The sequence below is a fragment of the Eptatretus burgeri genome, chromosome 7 (assembly GCF_056783735.1).
Source record: "Eptatretus burgeri isolate ZD-2024b chromosome 7, Ebu_testis_v1, whole genome shotgun sequence".
In the NCBI taxonomy this organism is placed as follows: domain Eukaryota; kingdom Metazoa; phylum Chordata; class Myxini; order Myxiniformes; family Myxinidae; genus Eptatretus; species Eptatretus burgeri.
The window spans coordinates 84816619-84842873 of record NC_140967.1 but is presented as its reverse complement, the minus strand read 5'-3'; the positions used below and the strand labels follow the sequence as shown (position 1 = coordinate 84842873).

The following is a 26255-nucleotide window of genomic DNA, read 5'->3' as shown; positions in this document are numbered from 1 at the left end:
TATTTTCGACCATTAATCCCCAAACAACTCAAACACCACCACCTTCGCCTCTTTACCTCCACAACTCCATCCCGCAAACATCGCTTCACCGCAATTCTCAAACGACACCTGCCAACAACTCAAGCGCCACCACCTTCGCCTCTTTACCTCCACAACTCCATCCCGCAAACATCGCTTCACCACCATTCTCAAACGACGCCCACCAACAACCAAACTCCCACCACCTGCGCCTTTCTACCACATATCGTGCCATGGGCTGTGAATGCGTTCCTTTCGCTTTGAAAAGTGGATCAGGAATGCTTCAAGCCCCCTTCTCATCCGCCCAATGACAGCATCGGGTAGCCCCGCCTCCTCCCCCGTTCCTCCCCCACCCTAAACGTGGAGCCAACAAAACCGCTCGTGCGGAGCACGCCGGAGAGGACTCGCCGACCACACCAGGGGCACGGAGTCGGGGCGCAGCTGCGCAAACATTGCGGCTTGCCCGCCATCGCGTCACGACGATGCGGGTAAGACCTTCCCGGTCTCGTGGACCTGGCCGATCCTCCAGGATTCACGTACATTTGGTCTACGGACCTGTCTGCCTCCTTGCCTATGAGGGTGGCTTTCTTTCTTTCAGGTTGAATGCATGCTGTGGCGCCGTGTCCAATAAGTAGAACTGCTTAAGTGTCTGTGCCTGTACATTGCCCCTTTTATTCGGTGTAACTCTTTCTATTGCATTTGCTTTTGTTGCGTGACTGTATGGCTGTATATACGTGCTTGTCTGTGTGTGTGTAAATAAAGTGCATTGTGTGAACTGTTTTCCCGTTTCGCTTCGTCTTTTCCTTGTATTGAATCTCCATCTTGCATCACGTAATGGATTGATAGTGGGTTGAAAACGCCCGGTAATTAATCGGAACCGTCGAGGCCGACGACAACTCCGCTCGGTTATCCCTGTAATACGGAACGAACCGCTTAAGCGGTTCGTGTCCGGAGTCGGCCTGTGGCATGGTACGATCGCCCGGTCGACCACTCGCGCAGGTACTTAGGTAGGTCGAATTTGGCGAGCAACCCTATCCTGCGCGGGTGGGCAATTGGCACGATCGTGGTGAGGTTAAACCCCCACCCGTGACTGGCTCCGGGCAGTAGTTCCCGGAGGGTCATGACTGAATTGTCCGTCCGGTGGGCGACGTGTCGCGATTCGAGTTACGTGGCCGATCACACGCCGGCGGGCGCGAATTCGCAACAATATATATATATATATATATATATATATATATATATATATATATATATATATATATATATATATATATATATATATATACATACATACATATATATACATACAATAGACGAGGCGTAAGTCTGCAGCGTGTAACTCGTCACTTCGCCGAAGTCGGCAGCGTCAAAAAGTCCCGAGTTTATTTCATGTTAAATCCCTTTGAATAAAGTCTGTAAGTCGTCATCTCTAAGTCGTCACTTCGTCTAAGTCGTCAGATGTTGTCCATTCCCACGTAATGGAAACTCAAGTAAATTACCACTTCTAACTCGTCACACGGAACTGCTGCTTCGTGAGAAGCCCGATTTCATGGAATCGTGATGCTCGCTCATTGGTGTACACCGCCAGTGATAGGCTATTTATAACTGCGTACAAACGTTGATCGCACTGCAGGCAGGACAATGGCGACTAAGTGTAAGCTTACAACTAAAACCTACCAAGAAAAATACGACATTATCCAGTTTTGTGAGGCAAATCCACTGATGAAGAAAACAGACATAGCTGAGAAGTTGGAAATCAAACGGCAGACATTGAACGATATCTTGAAGAATAAGGGCAAGATATTTGGACAAGTGGAGAAGATCGTGAGGCCGGTGGGAAGTGTGAAATGCGTGAAATGTGTGTCCTTTGAAGATGTCGATGACGTGCTCATCATCTGGTTTCGGCAAATGTCGGCTCAGCCAAATATTCGGTTTCGGCCGATTCGGCCAAATATTCGGCCGATACTGTCTTTCGGTGGAGGATTGCCCAGCCAACATCATGGAATACAATGACCGGTTTGAATCCTTTCTCATGCACCAGATGCTCAAGAGTTTGAGGCATTCAAACATAACGGATTACTTCGCGAAGAAGTAAAGGATCGATCGAGCTTAGTGTTGAAGTCCGATCATGGTTTTATCTTGGCTTGTTTTGTAAATTACCGCACTCACTTACACATAGGCATTGAGTGGTAATCATCACTACGATGACTGTGTGTCATGTAATTTGTCACCATACCATCACCGATGGTATACGAGTTGTCTTACAGAGTTGTTCATTATCTTTACTTTTGATAAACTGATTCATGAATTCCACCTTTGCTTGATCACTTTCCAACTCACCAACTCACCCCCACCTATGCCCCTCGGATTGTGTTTTCCTTTTGGTACAATAGCCGGCTCTCACACATACATGTCCAGGCCACGCGCGACTTCATCCTTCACCCCCACAGTCATCATGAATGTTCGCATATGCGTAAGTCGTCACATTTCTAAGTCGTCACTTTTTTCTCGGTCCCGATGGTGACGACTTACGCCTAGTCTACTGTATATATATATATATATATATATATATATATATATATATATATATATATATATATATATATATATATATATATATATATATATATACACACATACATACACATACATATTGTTGCGGGGCCGGACGTCGGCCGTGAGGATGACCGCTAGATGGAGCTGCAAGTCGGACCGACCAATCGCCCGGAATGTATCGGTCGTTGCCCAGGATAAGTCCGGAGCCGACGGGTCCTCTATCGGACCGAAGTTCGCCAATGGATCGACCACGTGGGGTCAGGTCAATTGCCACTTTCAATTTAACTAAATACCCACATGGTCCAACTACCGGGGACATTCACCCTCGACAGAACTCGTACGAAAACGAGCCGCTTAGCACGGAGGAGGATATATATATATATATATATATATATATATATATATATATATATATATATATATATATATATATATACACATATATATATATATATATATATATATATATATATATATATATATATACATACATATACATCTTTCACAAGCTCGATCTTTCAGGAGGAGGAGGAGGAGGAGGAAGATGTTCCAGACGACAGTGGCACGGCCAGTCCAGGCCTTCTGAGACGAGCGCTCCCGCAACAGGAGCACTCCAACATGATGAACACTCCAGCAAGGTGAGCGCTCCTTCACCGCTTCTCACTGGCTGGCTCGCTGCTCACTCCTCCTCAGTCGCTCACTCTCTTCTCCCTCTTTTTGCTTCTCTTCGGCTTTCTATTTATGCGCTCGGCGCGTTCGACCCTCCCCCTCCCCGGCGCGCGGGGAAAATCCCGGGGCGGGGGAGTTGTTGCTCTTCTCTCCAGCCTTTTCCTAACCACCATTCTTGTTTACGCTGCAAGTATCTCGGGCCGGGAGGGTCGTTGTTTTCTGCAGCATCCTGATAAAACTCCTAACTATTAAAACAAATCACAGCGCATTTACATTGATTCACCCACTAGACAAGGGAAGGAAGCTATCTATAAAACACATACTTACCGAAATAACTGCACTACAAGACCTGAATGTTGAGTGTGATCATGGCTTCCAAATTCACAACACTACCACCCCCCCTTTTTACAGACTCGTCCTGAGTCGTCAAATTTGCGTGTGACCAGCATGTGTAAGTTCTCCCCGAGTACATTTTACCTTCGGATCCTAGAGTGCGACATTTTTTTTTATACATGTCCCCAAAAATAAATAACCTAATGCGCTGCGTAACTAACTTACAAACTCACACAGACTCATACGGACGACTTAACTATATTGCCGGTGCTAAGACAAACATGCAGGTGTGGCAAGAACTTATTTACAACCTTAACTTATATTATCAATTATTTTACACTAACCCAGGACCTGGCATCTGTGGGAAAGAAGACATAGCAATGTCAACAGTTATGTGAGGGTGAGTGCTCCGCAGCTGTAGGTCAGACGTTTTCAGGGCCTGATCACAAGGTCCCTCTTTGTTTGTCACTGAACCTTGTCTTTTTTTTTTCCAGTTTTCAGCTGCTGGAGGCAACTCACCCTAACCCGGCATGCCATTAGCCATCCTTCAGGCCATTTGAAGAGGCAGCCAGGATGCCCAATGCAGTCTCTGGCTCTGTTGTGCAAGAACAGGGAGGTAGCCGGCTGCCCAATGCAGCTCCTCTCTGAAATGAACTGGATGTCCCTGGCTCCTCCCTGAAATGAACTGGATGGAAGATGCAAAGCACAGAAACGGTGCACGGGCTGCTCAATGCAGTCCCCGTGGTGTGGCTGCCTGCAGGGCAGTCTTTGCAAAACACTGGCGATCCTGGCACACATGGTGATGATGATGCAGGGGCAAATGCAAATAGGGGAGCAGGCATGGGGTTATGGCAGAGGCAGGCAAACAAGGCATGGCAAGGCAAGGCCATGTGGAACAGGCGGCTGTAGCACAACCAGGCCGGCATCTGAAGCTGGCCGGCCTCTGGTCTCGTTCCGTGCGGATCTGGAGGGAGTGCGGTGGTGCCAGCTGCTCCGCAAGTAGGCTCGGACCTAACATACGGTCTCCCCCCAACCTATCGCTTTTGCCTGTCTCTGTCCATACCCACTCCCTTAATTTGCAACACAACACAACAAAATTTAGCCCCTCTTTATTTTATTTATTTTTATTATATTTTATTTATTTATTTATAATTCCATCTCCCAAACCCACTTCCTGTCTTTGTCCGGCTACCCCATCATGTCAACCTAGCCTACTCTCAACCCCTACGTTCCCTTTCTGGAGGGGAATAAGGAGAGACTCGCGTCCTGTCTTGAGGCCCAACAAAGCCTCAGAATGGCCTCCTCAGAGTTAAGCAATCTAACCCAAGGTGGGTCCAGCAGCCTACAGAGAGCGAAGGGATGGATGGTGCGAAGGGGTACGCTTCCTAACTATCCTAGCATTTATTACTTTTAAACTACCCTGGGGCTTTCCAAAACGCCTGTCACTTTAAACTATCGGTTCGAAAAACCATGATTCCCGTCATCTGTGTTGGTGTCCATTATAAACTTGGGCCAAGCCCTCTAATTTTCACTCGTGCCCTTGCACAATTTCGTGGCTGGGCAGCGTGGCTCAACTGGCAGGGACTTCCCCTCTGCCGAACTCTAACCATGGCACCCCAGGGCTCTGAGGCTGTCTCCGAGCCTACCTGCTCCCGATGAACAAGGGGGGTTGCCCTTCCTGGCATTGCCCCCCCCCTTCCATGTCCACGTGGCATATTTGGTGCCCCAGGTCCCGTTCCGCGGGTCACCCGTGCCCAGCACACTATCCCGGTCCCTTGGACCCTTGGTTTACTCTGGCCGGCGACTTCGGTGCCCGGGGTGCCCACTACTCGGTACTCAACTTCCCAAGCCATGCTCCCAGCCGGTCAATTTTACTCTTGCACCCCTCCAAATGGGTATCGTGCCTTCACTCGACACCAACAACAAAACGACCTCCTTTTGGTAAATTTAACTAACTCGCTAACATTAAACTGACCCCGGGGTCACTTGGGTGGGATTCACTCCTCTCCCCACTCAATCAATCGCACCATGCATTCCACATTCAGTCCTTACACACTCAGGCCCGCTGACCCATACTCACTCATCGTATTTCTTTTACTTTTTCACTCACTCAACACTGTCATTCTCCTCACTAAATTATCCTACCTATCTCGTGCTCCCTCGTCATCCCTTATCATAATGCATGTTCCATTTAATCTATGTAGCTAAGCTATGTCCCCACTACACATTCCATGTCTGTCCATGTCTCCAAAATCCATTTTCTAAATCTATCCTAAGATCCCTCTAACTAACCCATTCCACAGGTTACATAAGGAACAACCCATGTCCCCATGAAGCCAGTTTAATTAAACAAACTCATCCCGCAAACGAGTGCTCCTATGCCCAATAATAGGATGTCCACCACATCCTGCAGGGCCGTATACTTGGAGCGAGGCGGTTTTTTTCTTTTTTCTGCAGCGCCATGGTGATGGTTTATGGCACGCCCGTTCGTCCTTATGGGCAATACTGACGTCCTCTCTGAAGGCTGATCTGCGCAGCCATGACGTCACCCTGCCAATATCACCAAGCGCTCGCTTTCGCGGGGTTCCCCACGCGGGACGTGCGGTTTGCCGGAAACCCACGCCGTGAGGTCCGGGTTGATGACGTCACCCACGCGCCGAGCCTGCGCGGTTTGTTGCGCAGGTGAGCGCGCGCGTATCGTCCCGGAAACCTGCTCCGCCCATTCCGTGAACAGAACATGTGGTACGCAGCACGTGCAGCTTTACATACGCGCACACATGGGAACCCCCGTTGCATCTGAAACTCGCTGCCATTTTAACCGTCCACGCGACCGGCTTGTGTCCGAAGTGGAACGTTTCCAGGCCGGATCACGTAAATGCGCATGTGCAGGCCGTGTGCGAAGTGTGCCACGGACCTCGCACGCGCCGTCGCGTGAACCCGGCGCGGTAACCAAATTAACCCTACACGGTACAGAAGGCTTGCCACACTCGTCTCCCGTCTGGACATGTCCGCATTTCACGCACGCACTCACGCATGCCATGACACTCACACTATACTCATGTTTAAACACACATTTCGCCACATTCGTATTCTGCACACTATACAGTCATGCGCCACTTAACGACGGGGTTACGTTCTGAGAAACGCGTCGTTAAGCGATGTCGTCGTTGTGCGAACATCATTTTTTTTTTTCGTTTTCGAACATCGTACTCACACAAAACTACACACCTATGCTATATGGTGTAGCCTATTGCTCCTCGGATACAAACCTGTGCAGCATGTTACTGTACTGAATACTGTCGGCAATTGTAACACACATCCAAGAGAGACGGAAGACACGTTAGTTTTACCTTTGTGCTGTTCATGACAGCCATCGGTGTTGTTTGCGGCAGCTTACAATCTCCTCTTGCATCGATTACACTGGTCAACAACAAATTTGTTGTCTGCATTTTTTAAGCTGATTTAGGACGAATCTGATGCGCTGAATCCAAAACTCACATTAGTTTTGTTCAATCAGGTCAAGTTTTTGAGATATGGCCACATGTCGTTTTTTACATTTTTGTTCACATGTACGCATGTGTGGAGCATTTTAGAAGAAGTTGGTGGGGGTAAAATGTCATGTCAAATAATTGTTTTGATTGGAAATAATTATTTTAATGACAAGAAGTATTCAGGTACGATAGTTCTGGGTGATTATGTCGAAAAGGGATCAGTTTGAAGTCATAAAACCTCAAAATCTTCCAAAAATTGGTGAGGCAAAGCATAAAGTTCGTGGATCAAAACTAAAGTTAATGGGGCAGATTTTGTAATAATGTGATACAAAAAAGTTGTATTTCTTGAAATAACGAACTCTGAAGAATGTACAATACCTACATGCGCCAATTTATGACATGCGCTTCTGCTCAAGCTTGGAGTGCCACAGTACGAACCCAAAGATTGGAGACTGTTCATTGACAGCAGCAAGCGATCACTGAAATGTGTTCTGCTACACAACGGCAACCAGTTTGCCTCTGTACCCATCGCTCACTCGACTACACTGAAGGAGAAGTATGAAGCGGTGAAGTACGTGCTGGAGAAAATTGGTTATGATCAGCATAAGTGGTTTATTTGTGTTGACCTGAAGATGGTGAACTTTTTGTTGGGACAACAGTCTGGCTTCACCAAGTACCCATGTTTTCTGTGCATGTGGGATAGTAGGGACCGTGCTAGCATTACACGAAGAAGGACTGGCCTGTGCGGGAGGAATTGGTGCCATGCAAAGAAAGGAACGTCATCAACGACCCTCTGATGGACAGAGACAGAATACTCTTCCCACCGCTGCACATCAAGCTCGGCTTAAGCAGTTCACCAAGGCTCTGGACAAAGATGGTGACTGCTTCACTTACTTGTGCCAGGCTTTTCCAGGATTGACCATGGAGAAGTTGAAAGCTGGCATCTTTGATGGTTCTCAGATCCGTCAGCTCATCAGAGATCCAGAGTTCAAAAACTCAATGAACGAAGTGGAACTGGAAGCGTGGAAGGCATTTGTTTTGGTAGTGAAGAACTTTCTTGGCAACAATAAGGCCAGAAACTACGCAGAACTTGTCAACAACATGCTGACTGCTTTCAGAAACCTGGGCTGCAACATGAGCATCAAGATGCACTACCTATTTTCACATATGAACCGGTTTCCTGAGAACCTGGGTTCAATGAGTGACGAGCAGGGGGAGAGATTCCATCAGGACATGAAGGAGATGGAGACCAGGTATCAGGGTCGCTGGGACGCAGTCATGATGGCTGACTACTGTTGGAATCTGAAGAGAGACCTCCCTGCCGCTGAACATTCCAGGAGTTCGAAGAAACGGAAGTTCAAGCCCTGAAGTTTGAACAGTGGTGACGCAACATGCAATTTACTTGTACTTACCTTTATCAATGCCCACCATTCAGATGACAGTAATCGATGTTTCTATCATGTAATCAATAAATGTTGTTGGCAAAACATTTTTTTTCTTAAAAACATGTTTAGGATGATATGTGTTGACAAAAATCAGCTGATAATGCCACAAAAATGTAATTGATTTTGTCACAAGATCTGATTTTTTCAAATCAACTTAGCACAAAAACCTGACCTGATGGAGAGAAACGGATGCCATTTCCTGATTCAGCAGTGCCAGAATACCCTAATTCACTTGTAGAAATCTAGACAACATTCAGAAAGTAAAAAATTGTTGACCAGTGTTATAGAAAGATGAATAAATAGCGTTTGGATTTTATAAATACATAATCATTGCATCGATGTTATAATTTACAAATGAAGAAACGAGCACCTGTCAATTGTGATATATATATATATATATATATATATATATATATATATATATATATATATATATATATATATATATATATATATATATATATATATATATATATATATATATATATATATATATTCGGAACAGTACGATTGTTTTAACAACATAAAAAGCTTCACTAAAAACAAATTGGTGTTTTAATTTAGACAAACAACAATGATTTATTCGCGGAATTCTTCAATTCAAAGGTAATTTACTTGCTGGAAGGTAAACGTGGAAACATTGGTTCAGTTTGAAAGCCGATTTCCTTGAATCCCGATTTCGCACGATCCTGTTTTTTTCGCGATGACATTTTATGAACCTCAACGATCGCATTATAACAGGGCCACACTGTCGTTTATTATCATTATGAGGTATTATGTACTGCACAGCGTACATAATAGTACGTGCTATTTTTATACAATTGGCAGCACTACGTCGGCTACATCACTCGGCGATAGGAATTTTTCAGCTACATTTTTTTTTTTCCGTGCTGGCAGATCCGTCGTATATGCGATCCGTCGTTGCCCGGAACGTCATTAAGCGGCGCATGACTGTACTCACATTTACCACTCACACCGGGACAATCACGCTGGGGATTCGCGTTAACACAAGGGGTCCCGCGGTCTCTTTACCCCCCAAGCTGCACATGTACCCGTTCACCTCACTCATCCCCTCAACCTCGCACGGCACGACCGAACTCACCCGGTCGTGATCCGCTTCAAGGGGGCATAGCGTCTCCCCTCGTTCCTTAAGGAGGCCATCCTGCCTCTCACATCGGGTCCCAACACATTCCCCTAGCTCAACCCCATTGTCCCCTATTACTTCCACGTGTGTGTGCTCCTTTATATCGTGTAGTTCCTCCTCTACCTTTTCTATCTCCCGCATCTCTGTTGTTCTTTTCGTCGTCTCTTTTATTATTTGTGTCTCCGTCACCCCTTTCGTCTCCTTCGTCATCTCCTCATGTTTATTAATTTCTTCCTTTCTTTCTTTTATTATCCGCGCCTCCGTCACCGTTAGTTTCTCCGTCACCTCCACGTGTCTTGTCCTACACGTCTCCCTGATTATCGTGATGACGTCTCTCATCACCCCGACCTCACCCGTCTTCATTGCGGGTCGACAACCCTCCACACTCCTCCTTGGCTCGTTCGTTCCACCACGCAGCGTCACCATCTTGTGCTCAGTTGTCCGCGTTTCGTCACGCGCAACCGCCATTATGCCATTCTGCCCTGCCTGGAGGTTCAACCCCATGCACTGAATCTCACCCCTCAGTGTTTGCATATTTGCATCCATTTCACCATTCATCTTGCATGCATTCGCTTTTATTTTCTTTCCCATCGCTTGCATGTTCGCATTAATTTCCTGTGCATTTTCCTTCATCATCCTCATTAACATTCTCCCCAACCGGTTGATGTCAGCCGACCCTGACGAAGCCGAATCGCCGCGGTCGGTCGCGGTTTTGCTGGGGGTCAGGAGGGGGGTTTGATGGAGGGGCGCTCCTGCGCCGCTGCTCCCACTGTGCCAATTTCGGACTCTGAATTTATTTGAGGGGAAAGTTCCTGCATGGGGGTGTCATGCACGGTGGTTCTGTCCTGGGCCATGGGTTCATCTAAATTTATATCTAAACCCACCTGTCTCAGCTCGTCTTGGCTGGCCATGTCGCGTGTTAAGAATAATTTAAAATGCTCGCAATTTGGGGAAACGGGGGGGGGGGGGATTCGCTCCCTTCACCTCTGATACAAATTTCACTACAGAGGCCGAGGGCCCGAATCGCACTCCTGACTACCAAATGTTGCCGGTCCCTCCGAAGGTGCGAGCACGACCGCTAGATCGAGCTGCAAGTCGGCCCGACCGATCGCCCGGAATGTATAGGTCGTCACCCCAAATAAGTCCAGAGCTGACGGGTCCTCTATCGGACCGAAGTTTGCCAATGGATAGACCACGTAGGGTAGGGTTGATTGCCAATTTCAATTTACCTAAATACCCACGTGGTCCAACTACCGGGGAAATTCACCCTCGACGGAACTCGTACGAAAACAAGCCGCTTAGCATGCTCATTCCATGTGCCATTCCTAGCAGTTTAATCGCCAAGAACCGTCGGTCCAAATGTCCCCTTAGGGCCGTAAAAGTTTTTACTAATTCTCAATCACTCGTCATGTCGAACCAATTAAAACACATACCGAAATAACTGCACTACAGGACCTGAATGTTGAGTGTGATCATGGCTTCCAAATTCATATATATATATATATATATATATATATATATATATATATATATATATATATATATATATATATATATATATATATATATATATATATATATATATATATAGTGGTGCCCCCAGAACCCGAATTTAATTCGTTCCATGAGGCTGTTCGGATTCCAAAACTATTTTCCCAATAAGAAATAATGGAAAGTGAATTAATCCGTTCCTGGACCCCAAGAAAACCCACTTTCAAGACACTTTCAACTGAAATTACCCATGTTTAAGGTAAAATAAGATGAGTAAATGACCTTTTCTGGGTCATGAATCTTTTTCCAAGCCTGAGGGATGAGCAGGAGAGTTGTCGCTTCTTCCATCAGGTCTGAATGCAGCTCCGGCCTATCAGTGGCCATTGGGATCCAAAACGTAAACTGTTCAGCCTGGTGGAGGTATGTAATTAACCATGAAGCACCAAATGGTGTTTTATATCCCAGTACACTCTGTGGAGACATAAATGTGTCGTTTTCACCGCACAGTTCCATGGGAGAGAATCAAGAGGTGAAGCGATTGGGTGACGCAGCATGACGTCACTACCATGCTCGCGAAAAAAACGTTGAGTTCGTTAAAGCCGATTCGTCAGAGGGTTCATTGAATGAGTTCGCTTCACGACGGGTTTTCACACTTTTATCGCTTCTTTATTTTTCAGAATCCTACACACGGTCGATTTTGGCAGCTCGGACATGGCAGCGAAATCAGACACAGACACACGCGTACCGCTCTCATACTTAGCGATAAGTTCTTTCTTCAACTCAATTGTCATTCTCACAGACTTCCTCTTATTCCTATTTGCTTCACTGCTCTTCTTGGGTGCCAATTTTCTTGAAAAAATTGTTCGGATTCCAATTTGTTCAAACAATGGGGCGTTCGGATTCTGGGGGCACCACGGTATATACATGTGTATATATATATATATATATATATATATATATATATATATATATCCAACATCCTGCCGAGCACGTGATCGGTATATATATATATATATATATATATATATATATATATATATATATATATATATATATATATATATATATATATATGAATGCACAAGGGTGATAATTGAAAAAAAGAAATGCACAAATCAAGGTGAAAACACGAGTTAAAGTAGCAATCGACACACGAGAGATGCTTTCACGAGTACTTCCACCGACGAACTGAATGAACAAAGCGCGAAGATGCGGGTCAAACAAGCGGGGGAGACGCACGTGAACAAACATGAACGCCACGTTGTGTTCGGTTTTCGAAAATGTGTTCGGTTTTTAGGGCAAAATTTTCTTGAAAAAATTGTTCGGATTCCAATTTGTTTAAACAATGGGGCGTTCGGATTCTGGGGGCACCACGGTATATACATGTGTATATATATATATATATATATATATATATATATCCAACATCCTGCCGAGCACGTGATCGGTATATATATATATATATATATATATATATATATATATATATATATATATATATATATATATATATAGCCACAGATATCCATTCCATCGTCAATCAAGGTAGATAGGTTCCTGAAAACCACCGTGGTTGGTAAATTTCTGGTTGGTAAGACGAAAGGCCGATTAAAAAAATGGGGTTGTTCCACAGCCACGCATAGGGGGTTGCCTTCAATCCTATGCCTTCAACAAACATGAGACACTTGTATTGAAATACATTACCCTGTATGAACTAAAATACTTTTAACTACCTTTAATATTGATGGTGAAGTACAGATGACAATGACTATAATGACTGACTGTGACGTTGATGGTTGGTGGTTAGAGGGATGAGCTGTCCCCTCCTCCTCAAGATCTTCAATGGAAAACCTCATGATGAGGTAGGAGATCTGGCAACTCAGATTGGATGAAAGATGGTCATTGCTGGTGGATGGTGGAGGCATGTGTGAAGGTGTAGAGGCAGTGGTCTTTGCAGTGGTGGTGAGTCTTTTAGTAAAAGTAAGGATTGAGGACTGCTTCATTTTACTGTCTACCCCATATGAGGGAAAACAGAAGGCAGAACAGCACTCAGTGGAGCACATTCATACAAGGGTCCCTCGTACGGAGTAGACAATACATACAGTCTACTCTGTACGAAGGACACTCTCCGAGTGCCATTCCAGTTCTATCTGCTGCTGTTCCTCGTACGGAGTGCCGTTCTGAACAGTTTACGGTTTGTATCCCACTGACAGGCCGAATCTGCATCCGGACCTGAACCAAAATCTAATCGGCTTGTTCTTGTCACATACCCAACTCATCCAATAAGTTTTGTCCTAATTCATCCATAACATTTTCAAATATAATACGATGTGTCGTTTTTGGTCCCATCTCTCACTGGTGAAGAATCACTTAAATTATCGCATTCGCAACCGGATCGTCACACAAATAAAATCAATTCATCCTCGTCACAAATCCAACCAGTCCACCAAATGTCATCCGAATCTGTCCATAACTTTTTGAGATCTCCTGCTTATAGACAGATAGAGACAGACAGACAGGAGTGACAACCTACTTTTGGTGGAGGAGGTAATGAGGCGGGCAAGAGTGCGTCAACGTGCCAGATGCACCACTGCTGGTGGGCACTTGAACATGGCAGTGGGAGATATTAGATGAACATGGCAGTGGGAGATATTAGATTGCAGGTGGCAGACTGATGTGCAACTATGGTTGTGGAAAACTGTGGCTATGCAAAACTGTATCCCGTGATTGGCAAAAATGTTACACAGAATATTTAGAGTGTACTCGAAACTGTGGTTGTTCAGGCAAACATCGAGACAGACACACACACACACACACACACACACACACACACACACACACACACACACACACACACACACACACACACACACACACACACACACACACACTATGGTGACCATGAACCCCTGTGTCACACCAGGGCTTTGTAGGCCAGTGGTAAACCTCGATAAAGGGCTATATTTTAGGAGTTTAATCAACCGGCTTGACACAAAGCTACAACAGGTCTCATATGAAAGATGGTGATCTCAGTAACACATTTAGCCCTGTTGTCCTCATATTTTCGTGTACGGTACATGAAATATTCACATTTGAAGGATACACCCATCTGAATATTTGGACCATTTCAGAAATATCACATAATTTCCCATAAACTACAAGACAAAGAGCCCTCTTCCTACACGTTTGGTATTGAAATGTGTCGATTGGACAGGAGAATAATGTAGTATCACACCCACATCATTATGTGTAAATTTATATGCCTTTGACAAAATACGATAATTTTCTAAATTTTTAGGACCGCCATAAGGAAAATATCAGAGAAGGCGATTTTTCAAAACCGATGTTGACATTGCTATGTTCAGTAGTCATCCTTTACAATATTGAAGAAGATATGGTAAAACGTGATTACATAATTATCATCCTCACCATCGCTCTCATCCATGCACCGAGGTTGTCCTGCATGGTTGTGCAAAAATGGACACTACTGAAAGGCTATAGCTAAGCAATTAGTTAAACCTAATGTATCTATTTTTCATTCAATTCCTTCTCTTCCAGGGTTGTAGAACGCCAATGCCAATTGTATGGACACATCATAAATGCTCTACCCATTATGCAATAATGCTTAAAAAGTGGTTTTTCGTTAATCATTTAACGGAATTTTCAATTTCTCTTTATTATAGGACTCCAACATGGCTGAACGATGTCCAGATGAATCGGGATCGAGTCCATTGAGGTTACAGTTGCCAAAAAAGAAGCGAAGGTTGTCGACAGAATGGGATACATGCATCATATGTCAGAATTCGTCAAAGGAGAAGGTCAGCAAAGCTGGGAGCACGGGTTTGGAAGCTTTGAAGTCATCTTCACAAATACGGAACGATGAAATTGGCCAGTGTTTGGAGTCACGTAAGGGAGGAAAGGATATGTCTATATTCTACCACCGCAGTTGCTATCAGTCGTACACCAGTAAGAGGAACTTATCCTTCTTATCAGAACATGCATCACAGGAGAAACCAAAGATTGTGGAGCCAAAACACACGTGAGCAAATACCCACAAGATGACTGATTGGTCAACCTGTTTCATCTGACATTTCAGGAAACGTGATAAACTTCACCGTGTCCGAACAGGACTCAGACAAGCAACAGTTCGCAAAGCAGCAGAAGCACGTGACGATCAGGATATGCTTGGTCTTATTGAAGGCGAGGACCTGTTTGCAAAAAATGCTATATATCATAGTACTTGCATGGCTTCATACATCAGCACCCACAACATGAGCTCTGGGCAATACCAGCAAGATGTACATCAAAATGCCTTCTCCCATCTTGTTGATGAGATAGATACTGACCTTAGAGGAGGGAAAGCCTTCAAAATGAAGAATCTATTACATCGATTCAAAACTATCTTAGGGGACAATGACGAAAATTCATACACTACACAAAATGACACGGACAGTGATGGTTGAACATATCGAGGACACTCGCTCAAAATATGTTTGAGTTCATTTCTCGTAGAACAATGTGTATTGGTGTAACATATAGTTATCACATCACTTGTGCAAACATCAGTCACGATATCGTATAATTTGCTAGGAGAAATTTGTTTCAAAATATTCTCATTATATTGATATGGTAAACTGAACACATATAAAATAAAGAAAAATATGACAATTGGCAGATGTTTGTTTCTGTAGTTGATGATTTTCGAAGTTAGCGGTCCGGAAATTACATCTTTTTTCTATTAAAAGCACTCAAATGTACATATATTTATGTACAAGTATTCCATTAAGTAACTAGTAGTATTCCCTGTTCATTCTGCACATTTCAATACCAATCATGTAAAAATAGGGTGCATTGCTTTGTAGTTATGGGTAATTTACTGATTTTCGGAAATGGTCAAAATTTTCTAATGGGGGTATCCTTCAGGTGTGAATATTTCATGGGCCGCACACCAAAAAATGAGGACAACAGGGAAAAATGAGTTACTGAGATCCCCATCTTTCATACGAGACCTCTTGTAGCTTTGTGTCAAGCCGAGTAATTAAGTACCAAAAAATCTGACCTATACCGCGGGCCTATTGACACAATGGAAACATTGAACAAGCGGTGCTTTGCTGCACATCCATCCTTTTGAGGTATCCAAATTGTTGATGGGAAGAAAGATAAGAAAATTGAATACAAATTCGAGCTCAGTTGAAATCTGTGAAAAACAAAGAACCGTCCACTGCGATAAGTGGTGTCAGTTTCTTTCCTGCTAACCACAACACAAGTCAGCCAACATAAGCTTTAGAAGCCTTTCTTAACAAATAGATATTCCACAAGTCTCATCGAGTGATTGAATTCGTGAGGTTTTAACGTCTGGTATTTTAAAATGATAAATGTATGCTGCATCCTTTGTGAGCACGGACTGATTTTAAAAAGCTTGTTCTAGCCACACAAACAGTATAAGATGAGCAGGACATCGTGTTAAACATGATTTAAAAAATGCATTGGAGTTTGGTTTCACTGGATCCGGATCATGCTGTCAGGCTGTTAAAAGTGGATCTGATAGGATTCCATTTTTCTGTTATCTCACAAAACTGAACGTGACGAAGCACAAGAAATTAACCAATGAAAATCGACTCCGTCATCATTACATTGCTGTATTTCGATCCACCATCAAATACAGTATATATATATATATATATATATATATATATATATATATATATATATATATATATATATATATATATATATATATATATATATATATATATATATATATATATATATATATATATATTGTTGCGGATTCGCGCCCGCCGGCGTGCGGATGGCCACGTCACTCGAATCGCGGCACGTCGCCCACCTGACGGACAATCCAGTCGTGACCCTCTCGGACTAACGCCGGGAACTAGTCACGGGTGGACCTTTCGGTCTCACCACGATCGTGCCAATCGGCCCCCGCGTGGGATAGGGTTGCTCGCCAAATTCGACCTACCTAAGTACCCACGGAGGGTAGACCGGGCGATCGCACCTCGCCGCAGGTCGACTTCGGACACGGGCCACTTTAAGCAACCCGTTCCGTACTATCGGGATAACCGAGCGGTGTTATTCGTCGGCCTCGACGGTTCGATTAATTATCGGGCGTTTTAGCCCACGACCAACCCTTTACGTGAAGCAAGATGGAGATTCAACAGAGGAAAAGACGAAGCGAAGCGGGAAAACAGTTCAACATAACTCACATTTATTTCGCGATGAACGGGAAGCACACATATACAATTACACCAAAAGCACATGTAAAAGGAGAAGAAACACAATATTACACAAAAAGCAAATATAAAAGAGAAACACAATGCAGAGCTATCCGACTACCGAGCACACGGCAACACTTATACAATTTTACTTCACAGACGGCGCCGACAACACATATTCCCAAAGCAAAAGAAAAGAACCACCCTCAAGGATGAGGGGGGTAGGCGGGCCTGGGGCCGAGACCGTGTCGGGCCTACCCGTCTGATGATGAGACGCGGAGCGGCGGTGGCGCCTCAACTCCGCGGGCCTCGCGGACAGTGTCTGGTAGGGGGTGGGAAAGGGGCCCCCTTGTCGCACTATCTCAGCGCGGGGGGAAACAGGAGGGGGTTGTTGATGCTCGGGGGGGGGAGGAGGATATCACCCTGTCTCGGGTCCCGCGACGAGCGTCTCCTCCTCGACCTCGGTCGCGTTGCTGGCCTCTCCCTCTGCAGCTCCCGGCACCGACGCGAGCACCCCCTTGTCCGCCTTCGCCGCCGCCACCTCTCCACAGCTCCGTCTAATCGCCCTCTCCGTCTCCTCTCTTGGCTCGTCCCAACTCTTCACTCTTGACTTCTCCCCTCCGAACTCACAACTGTTTGGCGAGCGCGGCCGTTTATATCCCCCGTGGCTTTGCTCCTTAACCTTTGACCCTCTGCCTCCGATCCTTCACCTCTCTAACTGGCTCCCCATTGGACCGAGGAAAAGTGGGCGTGAATGCTTTTTGATCCATGAATTTGCATATAGCGTCCTCACTCCAACGCCCTGGAGGCGGGGCCAAATCGCCCCAGCTCGCCGATAGGACGGAACAGAAGTGGGCGTGAGTCGTTTTTGATCCGTTTTTCTCGGAAAGTCTGTGATATTTCTGAACACGCTGCTCGGTGCGCGCCCTACACGAGTCCAGTATCGGTGCCCACAAGTGGCGCGAGAATGGTGGGGATGCGATGGTGGCGAGTTGTGACGGTAAAGGTCGTGGCGGTTGTGGTGAAGCGGCGTTGTGGTTGGTGGTTGTTGTGTGAAGCGGCGTTGTGGTTGGTGGTTGTTGTGAAGCGGCGTTGTGGTTGGTGGTTGTTGTGAAGCGGCGTTGTGGTTGGTGGTTGTTGTGTGACGGCTGTTGAGACGTGGTTGGTGGTGGTAGTAATGGCGGCTGGTCCAAAATAAAGATAGTAAAAGAAAAACGGCTATCCTGAAGAGTCGCAGCCCGACTGAATGACATTTATTCCCTCGAAACAACGGGTTTGGGCCTAACTACACATATACTTACAGAGATATCTCACCTAAGGGACCTGAATGGTGGTTTGTGAATTTCGTCAACCACAACAATATATATATATATATATATATATATATATATATATATATATATATATATATATATATATATATATATATATATATATATATATATGTATATAGATATGTATATAGATATATATATATATATATATATATATATATATATATATATATATATATATATATATATATACTAGTCAAGGTGCCCGTCTTCGACGGGCGTCACTGGCAACATATGGTAAAAGACATATAGCATGAATGTATTTTAAGCAATATATTATATCATTTTAACCATTGATTATCATTCAGGTTTTCCCCTTCGACTGTCCCGCAGTAGCTCCACTTCGATGACATTACCACGTAGTTTAGTGACTACACAACGTGTACCATTCGCGAGTTCCGGAGGATCCATAGAGCGCATTAAAATTACAGGGCACCCAACTTTAAAGTGATCGAAAAGGCCGGATCAGTTTCGTCTACATATTCATATCTTGTAGATTTTAGCTGGCTGGATCAGTTTTGTCTCCATATTCATATGTTGTAGAATTTAGCTGATTCTGAAACTGTTAACAGCATGTCGATCGGATGGTTCTGTGATTTTCTACGGTAGTAAACAGAAGTACGACTTAAGCCTGTATGCCACTACGCGGAGAGCTGAGGACCTAATATTTCACAACAAACTAAAAACTCACAAAATTTGAAGATATTTTAAATAAACAATTTATTATAATATCAATTAAATATCATTTTTATCCATCGATAATATGAATTGTTCTGTACAGCTATAATTGTTCTCCTTGGATCTGCACATCCATCCACAATCTATGTTCTAATGAAGTGCAGTAGGAATAATAAAAAGTCGGATGAACATGAACCGTTTAACTTCCATAATCATCAAAACGAATTTTGAGGGGCCTCTTAAGGAAGACAATAATATAATTTCTATATATGTCAAAGCTTGTTTCATTTCATGCAGTAACAAAAATCTGATGGTGGAACAAAAAAAGGGGCATGCCGAAATATTAATATAAATTTCATTTCATGCAGTAACAAAAATCTGATGTTGGAACAAAAAAGGGGCATGCCAAAATATTAATATAGATAATCATCAAAACGAATTTTGAGGAGCCTCTTAAGGAAGACAATAATATCATTACTGTATATGTCAAAGCTTGTTTCATTTCATGCAGTAACAAAAATCTGATGGTGGAACAAAAAAAGGGGCGTGCCGAAATATTAATATAGATAATAATCATCAAAACGAATTTTGAGGGGCCTCTTAAGGAAGACAATAATATCATTACTATATATGTCAAAGCTCGTTTCATTTCATGCAGTAACAAAAATCTGATGGTGGAACAAAAAAGGGGCGTGCCGAAATATTATATTTATATATATATATATATATATATATATATATATATATATATATATATATATATATATTTATATATATATATATATATATATATATATATATATATATATATATATGTATATATTGACCATTTTTACAGCCATTTTTCCCTGCTGTGCAGGGGTTTGGCTTTTTTTTCTTGAAGCAATGTTTTTTTTTTATGGCCGGATGCCCTTCCTGACGCCAACCCTGGTCGCCTCTTACGACACACAGGGATATGGTACGCCTATTCTAACTGGGGCATACACCGGGACCAGTACACTGGTACTCATTTCGCCAACCTCGGAAGGATTGCAGGCTGAGTCAACCCCCTGGTGTTAATTCAGCAGCCAACGGGGCTTGAACTCAGGACGTTGGGATCCCAAGCCGCCACCCTAACCACTAAGCCAACACCAGGCTATATATATATATATATATATATATATATATATATATATATATATATATATATATATATATATATATATATATATATATATATATATATATATATATATATATATATATATATATATATATATATATATATATATATATATATATATATATAGCTACGGCTGTGGAAATTCGCAAACCACCATTCAGGGCCCATAGGTGAGATATCTTTGAGTACATGTGTAGTTAGCCCCAAACCCGTTGTATAAAGGGAATTTATGTGATTCATTCGGGCTGCGATCCTTTGAGTTAGGCGTTTTTCTGTTCTATCTTTATTTTGAACCAACCACGTCTCAACCGCAATCACACAACAACCACCACGCCAGCCATTATCACCAACTGCAACCACGCTCCAACCCTCGGACAACAACAACGCCAACACCAACAGCCACGACCTTTACCTTCACAACTCGCTCCCACATCATCGCATAACCGCCATTCCCAAAGGCACCATTACCATAAACCACCACCGAAAACCCTCCACCACCTTCACCTCTCTCCTTCTACGGCCATTCCCGCACCACCTGTGAACACTGAGTGTCGGGCTGTCTCGGGCCCGTTCGGCGATTGGTGCCGAACGCACCGAGCCGCGAGCGCAAATAGCGGCCTTTCCGAGGGAGAATTCGGATCAAGAACGCTACACACCCACTTCCCTCCGTCCAATTAGCAGGCGCGGAGCGGCTTGGCCCCGCCTCCAGGCGCGTCTGTGTGAAATCGATATATGCAAATTCTAGGATCAGGGGAGATTCACGCCCCCTTTCTTCCGACCAATGGGCGAGCGTGGCTCCGCCCCCGAGGTAATCCTGATCCGGATATTTGCATATTAACTGCTCCTGCCGGCCTATAAAAAGGCGAGCGCAAGGCGAATGGAGTGGGTTGAGTCGGGTGGAGAGCGAGTCGAGTCATCGGTGTGGCAGAGCGAGTCGAGTCATCGGGGTGGCAGAGAGTCGAGTCGGGTGGCGAAGTGATCGGTGTGGCAGGAAGGGTGGAGTCGGGTGGCGAAGTGATCAGTGTGGCAGAGAGTCGAGTGGGGTGGCGAAGTCATCGGTGAGGCAGGAAGAGTTGGGTTCTGGAGTCGGCTGAGAAGAGTTGCGGGAAGAGGCAAAGGAGCTCGGGTCCGAGGCGAGAAGGACGGTGGTCGGCGACGAGGTCACGGTGTGAGATCGCTCGTCGCGGGACCCAAGCCAGCCAGCCATTCTCCCTCCCCCAGGCATCAACAATTCCCCCTTTCCCCCGTGCTGAGATAGTGCAACAAGGGGGCCCTGTTCCCACCCCACTCCAAAGTCATGCCAACGAAACCCGCCAAGGAGCACGGAGTCGGGGCACAGCCACGTGGCCATATCTGCGGCTCGTCCGCAAACGCGTCACGAGGACGCGGGTAGGACCCCCACCCCCCGGTCTCGCGGGCCTGGCCGCTCCTTCAGGTCACGCGTGCATATTGGCCTACAGGCCCGTCTGCCCCCTTGTCTATGAGAGTGGCTTCTTTCCTTTGCTTTTGAGTAAATGTGTGTTGGCGCCGTCTGCGAAGTAGAACTGTATAAGTGTTGCCGTGTGTGCGCGTAGTCGGTCGTAACTCTGCGTCATTGTTGCTTTTGTTTTGATTGCTATATGTGCATTTTGACTGTTTGGCTGTATATGTGTGCTTTCCGTGTGTCGTGAAATAAATGTGCTTTGTGTGAACTGTTTTCCCGTTTCGCTTCGTCTTTTCTTTATTGACCCTCCATCCTGCTTCACGTAAAGGGTTCGTAGTGGGCTTAATACGCCCGGTAATTAATCGGAACCGTCGAGGCCGACGATAACACCGCTCGGTTATCACTGTAGCACGGAACGGACCGCTTAAGCAGTTCATGTCCGGAGTCGACCTACGGCGAGGTACGATCGCCCGGTTTACCATCCGCGCGGGTACTTCGGTAGGTCGAGTTTAGCGAACAACCCTATCCTACACGGGTGGCCGATTGGCACGATTGTGGTGAGGTCGAAAGGCCCACCTGTGACTGGCTCCGGGCGATAGTTCCCGGAGGGTCACGACTGAATTGTCCGTCCGGTGGGCGATGCGGTCGCGATTCGAGTGGCCGTCCGCATGCCGGCGGGCGCGAATTCGCAACAATATATATATATATATATATATATATATATATATATATATATATATATATATATGTATATATGTATATATACATATATATATATATATATATATATATATATATATATCTGTTATCCTCTCAAACTTTGAATAAAGTGGCAATAAGTTTTGAACCTGTACATGTGGAGCTGAAATAGTCCCAAGATTATTTTTTCATAACTATTTTTATTTTAAATGTGAGAAATGTATTAATTAGCGATATATTTCGGTTATTTCTCTGAAATATGCTCATTAAGTGAGTCCTGGTATCCGGTCGTATGTACATACATACTTACGTCCATTAACATTTGACTAAATCATCTCCTCACAAACTACTTGACCAATATGGATCAAACAAATATGGATAACTGGTACGATGCACCAGGACAGCAAAGTCTCATGAGGTTGTGACAAGGACAAGCTAATTATATTTTGGTGAAGATCTGGATCCAGATCCTACTACGAGAATTTATTAATTGATTCTTCACCATTGAGAGATTGGGATAAAAATGATATATAGCACGATATCTCAAAAAGTTGTGAATGGATTCGGACAAAACTTGGTGGACATGTTGGGTGTGTGACAAGGAAGAATGGATGCAATTTTGGTGATGATCCGAATCCAGATCCAGATCTGATAATTTTTAAAGTGATTCTTCACCATTGTGAGATAGGGCAAACTAATTTATAGCACGACATCTCAAAAAGTTGTGGACGGATTAGGACGAAACTTGGTGGACAGGTTGGGTGTGTGGCAAGGACAAATTGATTCGATTTTGGTGAAGATCCAAATCCGGATATGAATAAAGAGAATCATGCAATTTTTAAAGTGATTCTTCACCATTGACATATCGGGCCAAAAACGATAATAGTACTGTATAGCATGATATTTCAAAAATGTATTGGGCCCAATATGTTCTCGTGGATCAGTCATTACATGGCGGAGGTATCTGCTTTCCCAAGTGCCCTTCCAGTTAAATTTGATTTGGCCTTGAGTGAATTCTGATTGTCATGGCAGCTTCTTTTGGCGGTTCCTTACAAGTCCCATTAAGGGTGATTAAGGCCAATAGATGATCGAGTCACATGACTCTCAGGTTTGCTTGGACTAATTAGATTGAGACAGGAGATGCCTATCGGCATGACAGTCGCTCGATATGGGGATTCCAGTCTGCACAGTCACAGGGCTTTGGACGAGAGGATCCGACAAGGAGTCTTCAAATTCTTGGGATACGTTCCAATGGCACCGCATTTCTCACCGCAATCAGCGGGGTATTTCCGAAGGAGGAATTTCCTCTTCCCCATGGATGCGAACCTATTGGGATTGTTTGTGCTCTATCTTTTGAAATGCTGAACATTAAGCAAGGGAGCAGTTCGTACCATTTTTAAAGTCTTTGGTATGACTCGGCCTGGATTCAAACCGCCGACCTCCCAGACTCAGAGTGGATGCTCTCACCATTACAGAACCGAATTCCTTTGCAAATACTGAGTTCCTTGTAAATATAACCATTCCTTGTAAATGTCAGCACGAACAGAATAAAAGTTATGGTCCTATACAACACAAACATATTTTGGCAGAATTCGTAAGCAGCTGACCTTGTTAACTAGGTAGTGAGAGATGAGTGGGTTGCAAGGTGGTTCTTACATATGAACTTGTTTTGCATAGTTTCCAGGATAGCTTGATGTGCATCTTCCTTTTGCATTGCACAGGTACATTCCCTGGCCAGCATGGTCCGCACCAACTGCTCACCACAACCTGTAATTTTCACAAACAACATGTGGCATCAGCATCAAAGAAATGAGAACATTCCATATGAGAACAATTGAGAAGAAAGGAGAACAATTTGAATGCTCCCAAAAATGTCAAACTGGTGGTCACGCTCACATAAAATTTAAGTTCCTTTGTTTACATATATATGTACCGGTATATAAATAAAAGGAAACCCTTTGAGGTTGGAGAAGCAAATCTAATGCTTTCGTTTTGCTTCTGTGAATACTTGCCTTGAAGGAAAAAGAAAAGAAAAAAAGAACAATCATTTGAAGCTACCTGATGTGCTGGAAGCCGAGCTGAATGCATTGGTCCCATTTGCACGTTCAGCCCAGCAGCCACACCCATAGACTGCTGCCTGTAGCAAAACAAACGATGAACAAAAATTTAGCTTTTCACAAAAACAACAGCAATGATAAAGGCAAAATGTAAAACAAAATGAATGAGAAAGAAGAAGTACTGTATACAAAATGCTTTCAAGTATTCTTTAAAATTGCATCACCAAATCCAATATCAAGTGCACAACCCGAGCCGTAAACAACAAAGCGATAAAGGAAAAGTGTGCAAACATACTTGGCCAATGCGACCTGGGTGTTTCATAGCAAGCCCTCCACTGGAAACAGCGGCTGCAACCTGTCCACATGAATCCAGGATGACCGCACCTACAGTGTCCATCGGAGGTTGGTAAATATCCTACAAAAAGAGGTAATGACTGGATCATCTCGGACTAAAGGAAGCAGTGCGATTCAAGAATAAAGAGAGAATAAAGAGGATGGCCAAAATAGTGTGTTGTTGTCGACCTTTTGGGTTAGAGAAAGACAACAGAAGAAGCTGAGTAAAGTAATAATGGAGTGAGGAATGAAAAGGAGAGCAGTAATTTTGGAAGACTACCTTACCAGGCCAAGCATTTGCTGTCTCACAGGAGAAAAACCAAATTGAGAGAATATTTATCGATTTGTAATTTAATTCAGTTTGATGAATAGCTCACACAGGGTAATGCAGTCCTCATATTGAGCAAGTTGAGGGAGGGAAGTATTTACGAACTCGTCATTTATTCGCATGCAGCCTGTGGCTACTTGGTTGCATCATTTTCTGGGGGCGCGGCTGAGCCACTGATGCCCGTTACCAGTAAGTTGGTACTCATTTTGCCGACGCCGGAAGGATGACAGGCTGAGTCAACCCACCTGGTGTTAATTCAACGACTGTAAAAGGGGCTTTAACTCATGACCCTAAGATCTTAATCCAGTCACCTTAACCATGAAGCCAACACCAGGCTTTATGAACTCGTGATCATAATGCAGTACAAGTTAATGCTTTTATAAAGTATATTTTATACAACGAGGGTAAATATACACCTATTCGATTGCAAGAAGTCAAATTCAAAGAAGAAGGAGAAGAAGGAGAAGGAGAAGAAGAAGGAGAAGAAGAAGGAGAAGAAGGAGAAGAAGGAGAAGAAGGAGAAGAAGAAGGAGAAGAAGAAGAAGAAGGAGAAGAAGGAGAAGGAGAAGAAGGAGAAGAAGAAGGAGAAGAAGGAGAAGAAGAAGAATAAGAAGAAGAAGAAGAAGAAGAAGGAAAAGAAGAGGATACTGTGTTATATTTTGCAAATCGAGGAAAAAAGGAGAAGAAGAAGAAGGAGAAGAAGAAGAAGAAGAAGAAGAAGAAGGAAAAGAAGAGGATACTGTGTTATATTTTGCAAATCGAGGAAAGAAGAAGGAGAAGAAGAAGAAGAAGGAGAAGGAGAAGGAGAAGAAGGAGAAGGAGAAGAAGGAGAAGGAGAAGAAGGAGAAGGAGAAGGAGAAG

General features: G+C 44.1%; 1 protein-coding gene across 5 annotated transcripts in view; it reads right to left on the bottom strand.

The window, feature by feature from the left end:
* The window catches only part of TASP1 (taspase 1), a 144963-nt gene that overhangs the window by 74411 nt on the left and 44297 nt on the right, over positions 1-26255 (bottom strand). For 4 of the 5 annotated variants that reach the window (XM_085889335.1, XM_085889336.1, XM_085889338.1 and 1 more), the window contains exons 8-10: positions 25029-25148; positions 24735-24813; positions 24333-24443 (exon numbers count right to left, since the gene is read on the bottom strand). In XM_085889335.1, the coding sequence (XP_085745461.1) occupies positions 24333-24443; positions 24735-24813; positions 25029-25148 (310 nt within the window). Of the gene's footprint in view, positions 1-8684; positions 8755-24332; positions 24444-24734; positions 24814-25028; positions 25149-26255 lie in introns of all 5 variants that reach the window. The other variant, XM_085889337.1, reaches the window with a different exon arrangement.